Genomic DNA, 14,882 nt, shown 5'->3' with positions numbered 1-14,882 from the left:
TTGTTTTAAATCTCTCAACGTACATACGTTTCACTAATAAATTCTCAGATGTGCTGATACTTAGGAAAGAAAATTTGCCAATGCCAAATATTGCATGTACAGTACTGATAATTTCATCCTTTTCTTATCATGTCTCATTTTCTGTAAAAAGCTTATCTCTTTTCACATACAGTAGTTCTCTTTTTTATGAGCCAGGGGTAAATGGTAGTTATGAGTTTTATCTATTCAAGCATGAAAAATAAATGTTTTTCACCCTTCATACAGTTCTAGTAATTTCTGCTGTTTGCACCTTGGGCTGCGACTATGTTGACAAATACGTTGGGATTTGCTCTGCAATTGGCATGGATGAATTTCAAGTATTTTTCTGTGATCACATGATGCAAAGGGCAATGTGAATCAGCCGGGCTCTTTTTTTTCCTTCTGTTTCAGAGTTTCCCCCACTGCTCCTGGGAGCTTCTACTTTTTAAAAAACCGGCACTATTCAATTGGTTGTGACTCTACATAGAGTTATGGTGACATATTAACCTAGGGTGTGATGTTTTGGGATAGCAGGAACACGTACCCTTCTGTGATCCTAGTTGCTCCAAAGTATTTTTTGTAGTTCACTTAAAAACGAACTACCATGTTTAGCACTAGATCACCTCTGCACAGACAAAAATAAAAATAAAAAAGGAAAGCTGGGAATGGCCGGCCGGCTGGTATCAAAGGATGTGTGTGTATGTGAGCTGTGGCCACGTATCAGATCACATCAGATTGAGGATTAGTTTTGATACTGGTGGTGAAACAATCTGGATTGTTTGTATGATTGCCTAAACTGACTGCAAAGAAAGAAGAGGCTGTATATCAAGCTGCAGTAAAGCTAAATTGGAGATATTTGGCTTGCCAGTATAGTAACGCCCTTCACTTGACTTTTGGGCCACATTATTTTATAAGCTGTTGCCATTGTGAGGTCTGAATACCATATGAGGCAGTAATTCTGTACTTCTCTGGAGAATGTGGTTGTTATTATTGGTAGCTCTGGACTTCTAGTGATTGACCAATGCTAATCATTTTGAGAGGTGTTCTGTAGAGGCTTAGTCGTGGATATGGGATAGAGTTAGCATTGATTGCCTGGGTGTGTGACCTACATTAGAAACTAGATGAAGAAGTGTGTCAGTATTGATTCTGTTCAACCTCTTAGTACCATTGGTTATGACATCTTTCTGGGCCACCTCTCTAGGACGTGACATGGAGGCACTTCTTTATAGTGGCTCCAGTCATTCCTGAAGAGGTGAACATAGACGATAGTGTTGGTTTGAGCCAACCACATCCTAGCCATTGGACTGTGAGGTCACTCAGGATTCAGTTCTCTCTCTCACGTTCAGTGTATGTATATTTTAACCCTTGCTGGTTTCACAAATATAGTTATGAGACCACCAAGAGTTAAAATAGGATTTTAAATGGATTGTTGTACGTACCTTACTTCTTTAAATGTGTTTCAGTGCTGCTAATGTCTTTTGTATGTTATTTATTTGATCCTTTTGTATTGTATACTTACTGTTAACATTAAATACTCTCTTTTAATGATGTAAGCTGCCTTGGATCCTTTTTAAGGAGAAGGGCGGGGTTAAACTATCTTAAATAAATAAAATAAATAAGGTTGGTTGTCCAGAGATTTGTGGTTTCGTGCCACCTGTATAGTACCAGTTTCCTTTCCCTTTAACTCAAAAGAAGCTGTCTTGCTTTTAGAACAATGTGTAGTATCTATGATTCAGTGGATAAGGGTGAACAAATTAAAGTTTAATCCAGGCAATGCAGAAGTGTCCCAGTCAGTCAGAAGGCAGATAAAGGAACAGGGAATATTTTGGATAGAGTTATACACCATGTGAAAACTCAGGATTGCTGCTTTGGTGTTCCTTTCGGTTCAGCCCTGAACCTAGATGCCCAGGCTTCGACTATGGCGGGAATGTGTTTACATGATTGAAGCTACACTAAGAGTGCTCTCATTTTTGAGATGGGTCTGCTCTGTCTACAGTGATGTGCATTTTGGTTACATCACATCTAGTGACTGTAATTGATCTACATGGGCTACCTTTGGAAAGTGTTTCGAAATTTCAGTTGCTTCGAAATGTTGCGGCCAGACTGCTGAGTGGAGCTGGTTACAAGGAAAACACAACTCACTTGTTACGACAACTTCATGGGCTGCAGTTTTGGAGGTCAGTTCAAAGTGCTGGTTATGATCTATGCAGCCCTATATATGGTTTGTGTGTCAGGCCATCTGAAAGAACCTCATTATGTGACCTTGCATGGATTTCAAGATCTTTGGGAGAGACCCTTCTCTTGGTCTGCGGCTTTCATAGTCATGTTTAATGAGGACAGGAAAGAGGGCCTGTTTGGCTGCTCTCAGATTGTGGAATAACCTCCCTTGGGAGACCAGGTTTCCTCCTATCCTCATCCCTTCAGGTGGCAGGCAAAGGCCTTTATTTTCAGGCAAGCTTTTAAACACTGAACACAGTTGACTTTTGTTGCAGGGAAGCTGTACATTCTTTGCTTTTGCAGTATACAGTGGGGTCTTGACTTGAGAACTTAATCCGTATTGGAAGGCAGTTCTCAAGTCAAAAAGTCTGTAAGTCAAGTCTCCATTGACCTACAGTGCATTGAAAACCGATTAATCCCGTAACAGGCCGTTTTTGTTCCATTTTGGTTTTTTTCTGGTCTATAAGTCAAATCTCAGTCTGCAAGTCAAACCTAAATTTTGCGGCCAGAGAAGTCTGTAACTCAAAAAGTCTGTAAGTCAAGCCGTCTGTAAGTCAAGGGTCCACTGTAACAGCCATTATCAGTTGTTGTTTGGTAGCCGTTCTGTTCAAAACAAAACAAAACACACAACACCTACAGGTATACAGCTACAATACTATTTGCGCAATCCTGTATAAAAAATAAATGATGACCAAATGAAATCCAGTGCAATCTCTTGAAATATTAAATATTAGTTGCACACTTTGGTTTGTGAGATTTTAAAGATGGGAGGGAACACTTGCACACAAAAAAGCCTCCCCTCCCTGCAAGATCACAAAAATGAAAGCAACCTGGCAGCCTGTGACCTAGCACTGGTTCCTGATTTGGGCTTTAGTCAGAACTGTGATCGAGGTTTTTAACAAAAGCAATTCAGTTCCTGAATCTTCCTTTAAAAACATTCTTTTCTACATGGTCAGTTAAAGGCATACTGAGTCTTAATGGAAATTGGAGCAAAACTAAAACACAGACTATAAATATACTGCTGACATGCTTCTTCCATCCTCAGAATTTTATCTTGTGGCTTATGTTTTTGCACATAGGTTTTGCTTTTTCTGTTCTAAGACTACATAATAATTTTGGTGAGTCTTCATAGCCTAGCTTGTTGGAATAGTTTTGCTTAAGTCTCGCTGTAGAAGCCATTGTGTTTTGCTCAGGGCCTTTCATATCATTGGAATTTGCTCTGTAAAATGCCTCACTTCATTAGAAAGCAATGCTGATGTAATTCTAGAAATCTTGGCTAAATAAATGTTTTAGGTTGCTGGATAATAAAATACTTCTGCCTAAAAGCTTTAGTACCTTGTAAGATTTGATTATCTTTCATTACCCGTATAGAATTTAATGAGGATATTTCTAAAAAAAATTGGCCATATTTTTTTGGGGGGGGGGAATGAACACCAGAAGTAACAGGATGTAGTTATTTATTTAAAATATTTTTTTAGCTACCTTTCTCCTTAAAAGGACCCAAAGTGGCTTACATCATTAAAAGGCAGTATTAAAGCCAACAACACTGAGTATTCAAATACAGTGGTGCCTCGCATTACAACGTTAATTCGTGTCAGTGAAATCGCTGTAGAATGAAAATGTCGTAATGAGAAATTAAAAAGCCCATAGAAACGCATTAAAACCCGATTAATGCGTTCCTAGGGGCTTGAAACTCACCGTCCAGCGAAGATCCTCCATAGCGCGGCCATTTTCGCTGCCTGTGCAGCGAGGAATCCGTCCCAGAAAACCTTCAACGTAAAGCGATTTCGTCGTAAAATGGAGCACTCGTAATGCGAGGCACCACTGTACTAAAAAGAATCAAACAAGCACCATATTAAAAGCCTAACCAACACCAGAATACATTCAAAGCAGTCAGGCACAGCAATTTATTTAAAACTCCCATTTAGGCAGCCAGTCATTGAGGGAAAGCTTGCCTGAAGAGGAAGGTCTTTGCCTGCTTGGGGAAGGACAGCAAAGATGGCACCAGGCTGACCTCCTGTGGGAAGGCGTTCCAGAGTCTGGGAGCAGTCACAGAGAAGCCCTCTCCCATGTCCCCACCGAGTGCACCTGTGAAGGTGGTGGGACCAAAACAAAGACCTCTTCCTGTTGGTCTTAACACCTGAGCAGGCTCATAAAGGGAGATGCGCTTCTAGAGATAGCTTGGGCCCAAGCCATTTAGGGCTTTAGAGGTTAGAACCAACACTTTGAATTCTGCTGAATTCTGCCTGGAACTGGATCAGCAGCCGGTGGAGCTGCTGTTATAGGGGGTTATGCGATTCCTGTAAGAAGCCTCAGTCAGCATTTGGAACATTAGGTTAGTTCTTTGGATTTTTTTTTTGGAGGGGTGAGGGGCAGTGTTCCCTCGTAAGGGTCTCACACATACACAAAGCTTTATTGGGGCTGCAGACGTGTAGCCAGTTTAATTCTTATTTCAGCTGAAGCCCTGCCTCTCCACATGCGCACAGGGTGAAATTCTCGCATAGTGGGAATGAAAATTAGAGGGAACGTTGATGGGGACTTCCAGGCATTAGATCTGCAGTGCTAAAATATGCCACTTTTGGAGGTTTCTAGAATAGGAACTGAGCCTAATTAGGTGGCCCTGGAGTCAGCACAAATGCTCCTGGTGGGCAACATGCAGCCCATTTGCTGTGACCTGCCCTACTAGGAACAGTTGTGTGAGCTGAGTAAGTTTGGCTTGGAGAAGAACAAAGGTGAGAGGCCATAGGCTAGCCCTTTCGAAACATTTGAAAAGGGTGTTGCGTGGAAGAAGGAGGAAGCTTATTTCTCTGCCATTTCAAACTGAGGGACCTGGGCTAACAGATTCCAATAAAAATAAAGCAGATCCTAATGAAACATTAGAGGAGGAATTTCCTGACAGTAAGAACTGTTTTGTAGTGCAGCGAGCTCTTCTTGATCAGGGGATTTTGAACAGAAGTTGAACGGCCGCCTGAAGAGGTGCTTTAGTTGTGGATTTTGAGCAGCAGCAGACGACTTTATCAACTGCCTAGTGAAACATCTCCACCCATCGTTCTTAACTGGAGGCAATGGATGTCTAAGAGAGAGGGAAAACACCATTGTTTAAGAGCTTGCAGTAGCTTCAGCGTGTGTGAAATATCTGATATGCCAGTGTGCCTTAGTTGAGAGAAGGTGATTGTTGTGCTTATGCATGGTTTTGCAGTTATAAAATTTGTGTTCTGCTGTCAGCAGGGAAGGCTGAAGTGCTTGCTTCAACGGTGAGTCTTCTTTTCAGTTGTAGACTTGTGGGATTTAAGGACAAATAATGCTTCAGATGCTGCAGAGTTTGGTGGAAGGTGTTGTATCCCAGAACTGAGGTTCTCTGTATGGCAGAATGAAAATCCATCTGAAGGGTCTGGCTGTAATTGAAAACTAGTTATAGCAGGGCAGAACAGCGCTGTGTCAGTGCAAACTGCTGTAACCAGTCTTCCACAAAAGAGGCTCCTAAAAGATTTCCTTTCACATGAACTTACTAGGTAGTGGTAGATAGGTCATCATAAATAGGCCTCAGTCCTTCACCTGTAAAGTAGGCCAGTATTATTGTTATCATTGAACTGTTGTAGAGATTACAACAAGTTAAAGCATGTGACACACTGAACGTGAAGATTTTTGATTGCCAACAACTACTAACAAGGCATGTGGATTCCACAAAACAAATTGCATTCTTGTACCTGTGATTGTAGGCAACATTGAATGAATGAATGAATGAATGAATGAATGAATGAATGAATGAATTTAAAACTCAGTGGCTGACTCTGTCTTTTTCTTCTTCCCTCCCACCTGGGTCTTTTTGTTTTCTCCAGGATCTCAGTTTGCCCAATGGTACTCCTGTTGATACATCTAGCCCAGCATCTTCCTCCTCACTTCTTAACAGACTGCAGCTGGATGATGACTTGGATGGGGAGATGCGAGACCTCTTCGTCACTGTTGATGATCCCAAAAAACATGTCTGTACCATGGAGACCTACATCACATACAGGGTCACAACCAAGGTATTACATCTTAATGTGTTCTAGGTGCTTTGGGTCTTTCAACAAAGGTCTGTCCCATCATTATTCTGTTCCAAATTGCTTGCATGGCCCTCAAGCAGTATGAACAGGCCACCTTTGATTTGATTTAAATCATATTAGTGTATAATACACATTATTGTACATTACTGCAGATTAATAATTCCCTATTGCAGCCTGACAGAGTTGATTCCCACTTGGGCCTGGTTCACATAAGCTGCATTCTGTCACTGTGATTTCTCACTTTAATATACTTGATAGGCAACTTAATGTGAGAACCTCCTCCTTGAAAAACACTGTTGAGTTTTTTTTAAAATTTATCCCCATCATCCCACTTTACAACATAAATTTCTAAAACACATGCAGCTTACAAATATTAATACACAACAATATTAAAACAGTATTAATTGTATTAGCATTAAAGCACACTCAACAGTTAAAACTGTTTAAAAAACAATAATAATAACAACAAAAACCACCTGCTTTCCTCCTCAGCTGATCACTGGTGAAATGCTAAATGTCTAAATAAAAATGTCTCTCTTGTTAGGGAAAGGCTAGTAGAGGGGAACCAGCCTAGCTTCCCTCAGAAGGGAAATTTGCAGCCTTGAAGAAGAAATCACTGAGAAGATACTCACTTTGGTCTTCATCAGTTATGTCTGTATGAATGGTGGGACTGAAAGAAAGACTTATCCTGAAGGCTTTAAAACGTGGGGAGTATCGTACAGAGAAATGTGAAAACACTCCATATTGGTCAGATTAGGTGGAGAGTCCTCCTGACGCCACCATATGAGAACTAGTATCGTGTAGAGGTTAATATGTAGGACTGGGTTCTGGGACTTCTAGGTTGAAGCAGCAAATGTGCTGTGTGATCTTGGGCTGTTCTCTATCTGCAACATCGACATGTTTGTTATGAGGATAAGAGTGGGGAGGAAGAGCACTGTGCACACTTCCTGAAGCTGATTAGAAGAACAATGAGATTGTAACAAATAACATAACAAATAGTAAATACAGTGGTGCCTCGCATAACGATTTTAATTGGTTCAAAAAAAAAACCGTTATGTGAAACATCGTTATGCGAAACACCATTTTCCATAGGAATGCATTGGAAACCGGTTAATCCGTTCCAATAGGCACGGATTGCCGTCCTTAAGCGAAAAAACCCATAGGAAACATTGTTAAACGATGCAATGTTTCCTCCATTGGAATGTATTGAAGCTGACTCAATACATTTCAATGGCTTTGCGAAGTCAATTTTTGCAAAATTAAGTGTGTCATAAAAGGGTCAAAAATGGTTTTAAATGCTTGGATTAGCTTCTGCACCCTCTAAAACAGATGCAAAAGTTAATTTGGCTTTGATCTGACTTTTCGTTAATTAATGGTGATTTTTTCCCCCCAACTTTTGACAGCTGTCAAAATCTGACAGCTCCATTATTTCCTATGGGGGAAGAAAAAATTCACAAAAAATTAATGAAGACTCAGCAACTGTTCTAAATGCTTGGATTCGTTAGAGGACCCCCTAAGTCGTGTGCAAACCTGATTTGGCTTTGATCTGAACTTTCGTTAATTTATGGCGAATTGTTTTCTCCCCCATAGGAAAGCATGGAGCTGTCAGATTTTGACAGGTCCATTGGTTCCTATGGGCCGAAAAAAAAAATTAACCATAAATTAACGAAAGGTCAGATCAAAGCCAAATCAGGTTTGCACATGACTTAGGGGGTCCTCTAACGAATCCAAGCATTTAGAACCGTTTTTGACCCTTCTAAGACACTTTTTTAATTGAAAAAAGAAACATCGTTAAGTGAAGCAGGGGACCTAAAATCGCATTCGTTATGCGAAGCATGATCCCAAACTTCGCTAAGCGAAAATCGCCCATAGGAAACATCGTTATACGGTGCATATTATTTTCTAAAAACACACACATCGTTATGCGAATTCATCGCTAAACGAGGCAATAGTTGAGCGAGGCACCACTGTAAATTATTGCTGCACAAGAGTGCAGCAGTTGTTTTATTTTGGTAGAATAAATCAACCTTCTATAAGACAATTCTAAACAGGGCAGCTCAAACAAAAGTTACAATTTTAAAAACGGGCTTCAGATCAGAATCAAATTTGGCATTGTTGCAGAAGACAGGGGAAGTTTGGGTAAAGGGTTTTCAGATGACTGGTTTTTAAAAGTAAAATCCCCCGCCCCATTTAAAAGGTGGTTGATCTCTGATGTCCTCAGATTTAGAATAGCTCATATAAATTAAAAAGACCAATCTTATCATGAAAGGGAATTGTTGGCCGCACCCACTTTTTAATTTGATAAAAAAATCCTTTGCAAAGTAGATACCGTATTTTTCTGTGTATAATACACCCCCATGTATTAGATGCCCCCCTTTTCTAACCCAGAATTTATTTCTTCCAAAGGAAGTGGAGGGGGAAAGCACGAGAAAAGTGCTTTCCTCGCAAGAACGCACTTTCTTTTCAGGAAAGTGCTTTCTTGCAAGGAAAGTGGAGGGGAAATGCTTTGCCTCTCCAGTGTCCTTGCAAGAAAGTGCTTTTCCCCCCCACTTTCTTTGCAAAAAGTGGAGGGAGAAAGCAGGGATCATGATCCCTCCCCCTCCTTACTTCCATGTATAAGACAACTCTAAATTTTTAATCTAAATATTTTAGAGAAAAGTATCATCTTATACAATATGTTGTTGCAGCTTCATGGGGAGAGCAGGGAATTGTTTGGAGAGCTGTAGGGCAATTATTAAAGGTCACAGAAACAAATGCCAAGCATTTTTCTTTACTGTAAAGAAAAACCTGGCTTTCTTTAAAGAACGTCATGGAGTAAAGGAGGATACTTTGCCATGTGTATCCAGGAAATTGGGCATATTCAAAGAATTTGTGCATTACAAATGCACAGAGCAGTTGTGTTTCTCCCATACCTGAGTGCTTTCACTTCTCTCAGGTTCCTGACACAAGTTTTCAAAGAGAACATTAGTTCTAGGGCTAGGGCACACTGACCTTTTGAGTGGGCAATTGAATTTTTAACTCTTTCTTACCCAAAGAGGGATTCATGCTTGCAAAGGGATTCTGTGTCTTGTTGAATAATATTTTAAAATATATTTAAAAATAGAGAACAAATATTCAGAAACTCATTTGTTTAAGCAGTAAAATTACTGTGTTTTGCTTTGCAGCTGGGAATGGTCTTACTCGATGGTAGCAGAACCTTGGTACCTATACCTTTGTCATAGTCTCAACCATTCTACCCATGTCACTATACAATTGTATGGTATTTTTTTAAATCTAAAGATGTGCTGTCAGGTCACTTCTGATGTGTGATGATTGAATGAATTAATGACCTCCCAGGTGTCCTATCATGAATAGTTCTGCTCAGATCTTGCAAACCAAAAGCAGTGGCTTTCTTTATTGAGTATCATACTAAGTTATTCTTGCTTTCTGTAGCTCACCTGTTCTTAGCAATATTGTCTTTTCCAGTATGTTCTGTTCAGATCTTCCAAACTAACAACTCTGGATTCTTTTATTGAGACAATCTTTCTCAAGGCTTCCTCTCTTTCTACTGCTCCCTACTTTTCCCAGCAGTATTGTCTTTTCTAGTCAGTTTTGGAGTCTCATTATATGTGCATAAGTAGGATAGCCTCATTTACTCATTTTTGCTCATTACTGAAAGTTCAGGCTTGACTTGAGTGAATACCCACTTATCTGTGTTTCTAGTGGTCTGTGGCATATTTAAGACTCTCCTCCAACACTGCATTTCAAATGGATATCTTTCTTTTACATAGTATGGATGATTTTGATTTTTGGTTTCCAGTGACAATCTTTGTTAACATCGAACCCCCACTTTTTGTATTTCAAAAGAGAAGTGAACATCTTTTAGATATATGCACACAACATGTGTGTAGAGTTTTTGGTCCAATATAGCTTTTATTCCTCAGGTTGCCTATCCCAAGGAAATAGTTTGGAAATGGAAACATAGCTTTCTTGTCTGCGTTCAGCAGAGTGGCCACGACAACATTAGTTTGTCTGAGAGGTTAAAGGTGTTATCTTTCTCTGTTGTATGTGTTACACTTACTCATACCTTTCTTTCATCATCTCATGAGGTCTAAAACAGCCTTTCAAAATATTTTGACACAGAGGGACTTCAGCCTCATCCCAGCTGTTATTACTTCTGTCCTCCATCAGCAACCATAGTACAGATCATGTACTCATCTTCTGGAATCATCTAGCACTGGGTAATTCTGTATGAAGGAAGTTTTAGTTGGAATTTGTGTGTAGTGTACATATATTCAAACTCTATTTTAAAAAGCCAGGAAATTCAATTCTTAAAAAAAACCCTCCACTTCCTGGTAATGATAATATAATATAATATAATAATAATCTTAGAACTACAAAGCTGGAAGGGACCCTATGGATCATTGAGTCCAGCCCCTGTCAAAGAAGCACCATGGGGAATCAAACCCCCAATGTCTGGCTCCATAGCCAGATGCCTAAACCAATGAGCTATCCAGCAGTTTGTGAATGTGGAATATTATGCTTCTGTATCTATTCTTACACAAAACAGGTGAAATGACCTGACACTGCTATACGATATCATGCCTGTGTAGCCAGGAAGAAAAACAGTGCCAAACTTTATATAACAAAGGGAATCCTGAACGTGGATGACACCCATGTCAGCAGTCAAAATGGTCTAAAGCAGTCATTCTCGGGGGTGGGGACTGGCATATTTGAAGGGGGCCACAGACTGGAAATGATTCTTCACATACCATCTTACAAGGTTGTTTAGGCGACCTTGTACAATCCTGATTGGCCTATATTTCTTTCATATTGTGTTGGCTGTGGCCAATAAATAAATAAATGAATAAATAAACAAGTAAATAAAAAGAGGCTGAGAATGGCTGGTCTACAAGATGTCCTCCTGTGCTTACTACCTTTCACAGAGAGAGACCAAGCAGGGAAAAATCCCAGAACCTGACTTCTTTTTTCATCAGTTAATCGCTGCTCATCTAGACACAAAGTAATTGTCAGGGCTGTTTTTCAGCAAGTTCCTTAGGTATGTATTGTTTGAAAAATATGAATGATCATGAAATGACATGATGAAACTTCTGCTTTGGTGCAGGGCAGTTGACGAGTTTACGATCAGTCACATTCATGAGTAGACTGGCCCTTGAACTGATTGCAAACGGGTATGGACAGAGGTACTATTGACTTCATCTTTCAGGTCTTGGATTTGCAGATTCAAAGGATGGGTGTCTTTTCTCATCTGTATCTAGAAACGTCCTCCCCCTTTTTTTGCTGAAGCATGGTACCAGCTTAATGTGATCTTTGCTGTTGCTTTTGTTTTTTAATCTGAATGCTGCCAATGTTTCAAACACAAAAGTGATAATTCATGAATTCTAGTATTAAGGATGAGGCTGAAAGAATAATTGACAATATTTGCTTGGTGTAGAGCAGCCAGTCAGAAAGTACGGAAAGCTGGGGGGTATTAAACTTGATTTAATGTAAGTTTTTCCATTCAGAAGAGACAGCGAATCAGATACTCTAATTTTTAAGCCATTTCATTTCCCTTCCCAAAGTTCAAGTAAATCCCCAGTAAGCATCATTTTGTAAAGAAGGACCCACACTGCAACCTCTGAGAGTGATTCAGAATGAGGTATTTTGTGACAACTGTCCATATCTTTCCTTTAGCCATCTCTCAAATTCTGGATGTTGTGCTCCACTTTTGAGCATAAAAGAACATTGGCCCTGAACAGGGTGGATTTGATTTAAATCACAATTTAAATTTTAAAGGTCAGATTTTTTGATTATTTAAATAAAAAATGATTTTTAAAAATTAAATAAAGTTGATTTTAAATAAAAATAATTGATTTTTATCCATCCTGGCCTTGAAGGGATATGTTTGAGACTTCTTTCTCAATACATACGTCTGGGAGTGTTGTGTTGTGCACTGGATTGCATGGGGCGGAGGTATTCCGAATTCATGTAAATTCCTTGGGAATTAACAATCCAATACCTTTCACCTACACAAGCATGTACTTGAGTGAACACAGTTAATCTGAAAGACACATTTCTTCTAGGCATTGCGATTGCTTTGTGCCACTGAGCAAAAGATACTCAGAGAACTGTTTGAAACAGTAACACTGATAATTGTTTTTTGTTTGCATGAGAGGTGATTACCTATTGAAAAAAGGAGTCAGGTTCTGGGATTTCCCCTTCTTGAATCTCTTCGTGAATTGTAGTGAACACAAGAGGGTATCATACAGATCATTTTGACTGCTGACATAGGTGTCATCAATATTCAGACCAACCTTTGCTATATAAAGTTTGGCATACTTTTTCTTGCTGGCAATGCAGGCACAATGTTGTGTGATAATTTTGGGCTGTTTCCTGACATTTTGTATCATGGGTAGAGAAGCACAATATCCCACATTCATAAACCAAGGTTTATGAAGAATAAACTAAATATACGTTAGTTAGGGTCACTGACATGGAGATTGCCTGCGTATGTATGTATTTGCTGATCTGTGTTATAAGTAACTCTCAAGAGCTGAGTAGAAGCTTTGTCTTTGTCTAATAGCAGCGGTTTTCAGTGGTTCCTTTTTCAAGATTTGAGCATTAAAATATTTTTTTAATTTGGAAGCAGTTTTATATATAGAATGTGGTGGCACTGCGGGTTAAACTGCAGAAACGTCTGTGCTGCAAGGTCAAAGACCAGCAGTCGTAAGATCGAATCCACACGATTGGAGTGAGCTCCCATCGCTTGTCCCAGCTCCTGCCAACCTAGCACTTTGAAAGCATGTAAAAATGCGAGTAGATAAATAGGCACTACCTCGATGGGAAGGTAATGGCATTCCGTGTCTAAGTCACACTGGCCATGTGACCACAGAAACCGTCTTCAGACAAACGCTGGCTCTACGGCTTGGAAACGGGGATGAGCACTGCCCCCTAGAGTCGGACACGACTGGACTAAATGTCAAGGGGAACCTTTACCTATATATTGCTTTTCATTTTAAAAAGTCACAAAGTGGAGCACAAAAAAACAGGTGCAGTAAAGTTATGGCTAAAGAAAAGAGTAACTGGTATATTAATGATCAGAAAAACAAATGAGGATAAAACTTGATTATGCACCAAACTTCTGCTTTTCCTGTAACCTTCCTCTGCTGCCCCTGACAAAGCAGTTTCATCCTGTAGTGTAAACTCAGCAGTCCTGTCCCATCCTTCAATCTTCTCAAGGAGAAATGAATGGTATGACATAAACTGCTGATGAGTGTAATGTAAACGTACTGCTGAAATATGTTTTTGGAGGGTTTTTCTTTGCGTCATCCTTATTAGTTACATTATCAAACCCAAATCTGGCAATCATAGAAAGAGGAACTCATTTCCTGTTGGGGTGCAAGGGTCCTGTGCACATTGTGTTCAATGCAACACATGTGGTCTTTGCTATGAACATGTGTGAGTTCTGTCTGCTTTGTAGGGTTTGGTGGCAACATGACATTATGACTTGACAAGATATTTAGCCATTTGTAGGAACTGCTCAGAATACTAGACTCTGTCATTCGCTGGTGGCATGTGTTGTGACATTTATGACCACAACTTGTAGTGATCTTTGCCATCTTGGAAAACTATAAAAGAGGGATGAGGCAGATTTGTGAAGGATGAAGCTGCTTGTCTTTGTTCCTCTATGTGACCCTTAGTGTTGGTGGCACTGTATTTCTCTGCGCCAGTTGCTGGACACCATCTGCAGGAGAGTGCTGTTGTGTTCATGTCCTGCTTGGGAGATACTGGATGGTGGGCAGATCTGGTTTTCCACTATGTGAGCAGAATGCTGGGCTATCTAAGCCTTTAGTCTGAGGTAACATATGGCTGTGTTTGTAAACAAGACTGGTGTGAAGAGCCGGTTGTAATTTGTAGACACTTGCCTTTCCCAGGAAACCATAAGATTCCGTATGAGGTATATAAATGCTGCATGTTGCTTTCCGACTGAAGGCAGTAAAGTTGTTAATGGTATAAACCTTCCAAAAAGCTGAGCAGCTATTTTAAATATTCTTTTTACTCCCTCACTGGAACATTCCAGTCAAATAACTGAAAGGAGAATCTTTCAACTAGCCTCCATCCAAGTACAATATTGAGATAGTTCCCAGATTATACATCCTACGTTACCAGAGGCATGAAAGCTAAATTTTGAATTTTCTCTCTGCTATTGTTGAAATGCCTCAAGATGAAGTCTGATCTGTGCATTTGGTTGCGAGGAAAACATTTAAGATGGTCTTTACAATGTCCGTAGGGAGGGGAGATATTTTCCTTTTTAATAAATCAAAGACTTTGATGGCTCTGTGCTCTGATTTATCTTAACTTCTCTTCTTTGTCTTTTTTGTTTGCTTCTAGACCACACGAGCAGAATTTGACTTACCAGAGTATTCCATGCGCCGAAGATACCAGGATTTTGATTGGCTTAGGATTAAATTGGAGGAATCTCAACCAACCCATCTCATTCCCGTAGGTAGTAAACCAGTTGTTGAACTCTTACACTGTTCTGCTTTAAAAAATTCCCATCTTCTGGTTTAATGGATGCAAGGTGGGTAAAAATGCAGAGTTTGGTTCAGTAATTTTCTGGTG

General features: G+C 39.8%; 1 protein-coding gene across 1 annotated transcript in view; it reads left to right on the top strand.

Annotated features, from left to right (window-relative positions):
- Positions 1-14,882, top strand: part of SNX30 (sorting nexin family member 30) — a 53,486-nt gene that overhangs the window by 11,280 nt on the left and 27,324 nt on the right. The window contains exons 2-3 of the mRNA XM_020791098.3: positions 6,075-6,263; positions 14,652-14,762. Of these exons, the coding sequence (XP_020646757.2) occupies positions 6,075-6,263; positions 14,652-14,762 (300 nt within the window). The remainder of the gene's footprint in view (positions 1-6,074; positions 6,264-14,651; positions 14,763-14,882) is intronic.

This window comes from Pogona vitticeps, chromosome 2, assembly GCF_051106095.1.
Source record: "Pogona vitticeps strain Pit_001003342236 chromosome 2, PviZW2.1, whole genome shotgun sequence".
Lineage (NCBI taxonomy): Eukaryota > Metazoa > Chordata > Lepidosauria > Squamata > Agamidae > Pogona > Pogona vitticeps.
This window is presented reverse-complemented; position numbering and strand designations above follow the sequence as displayed.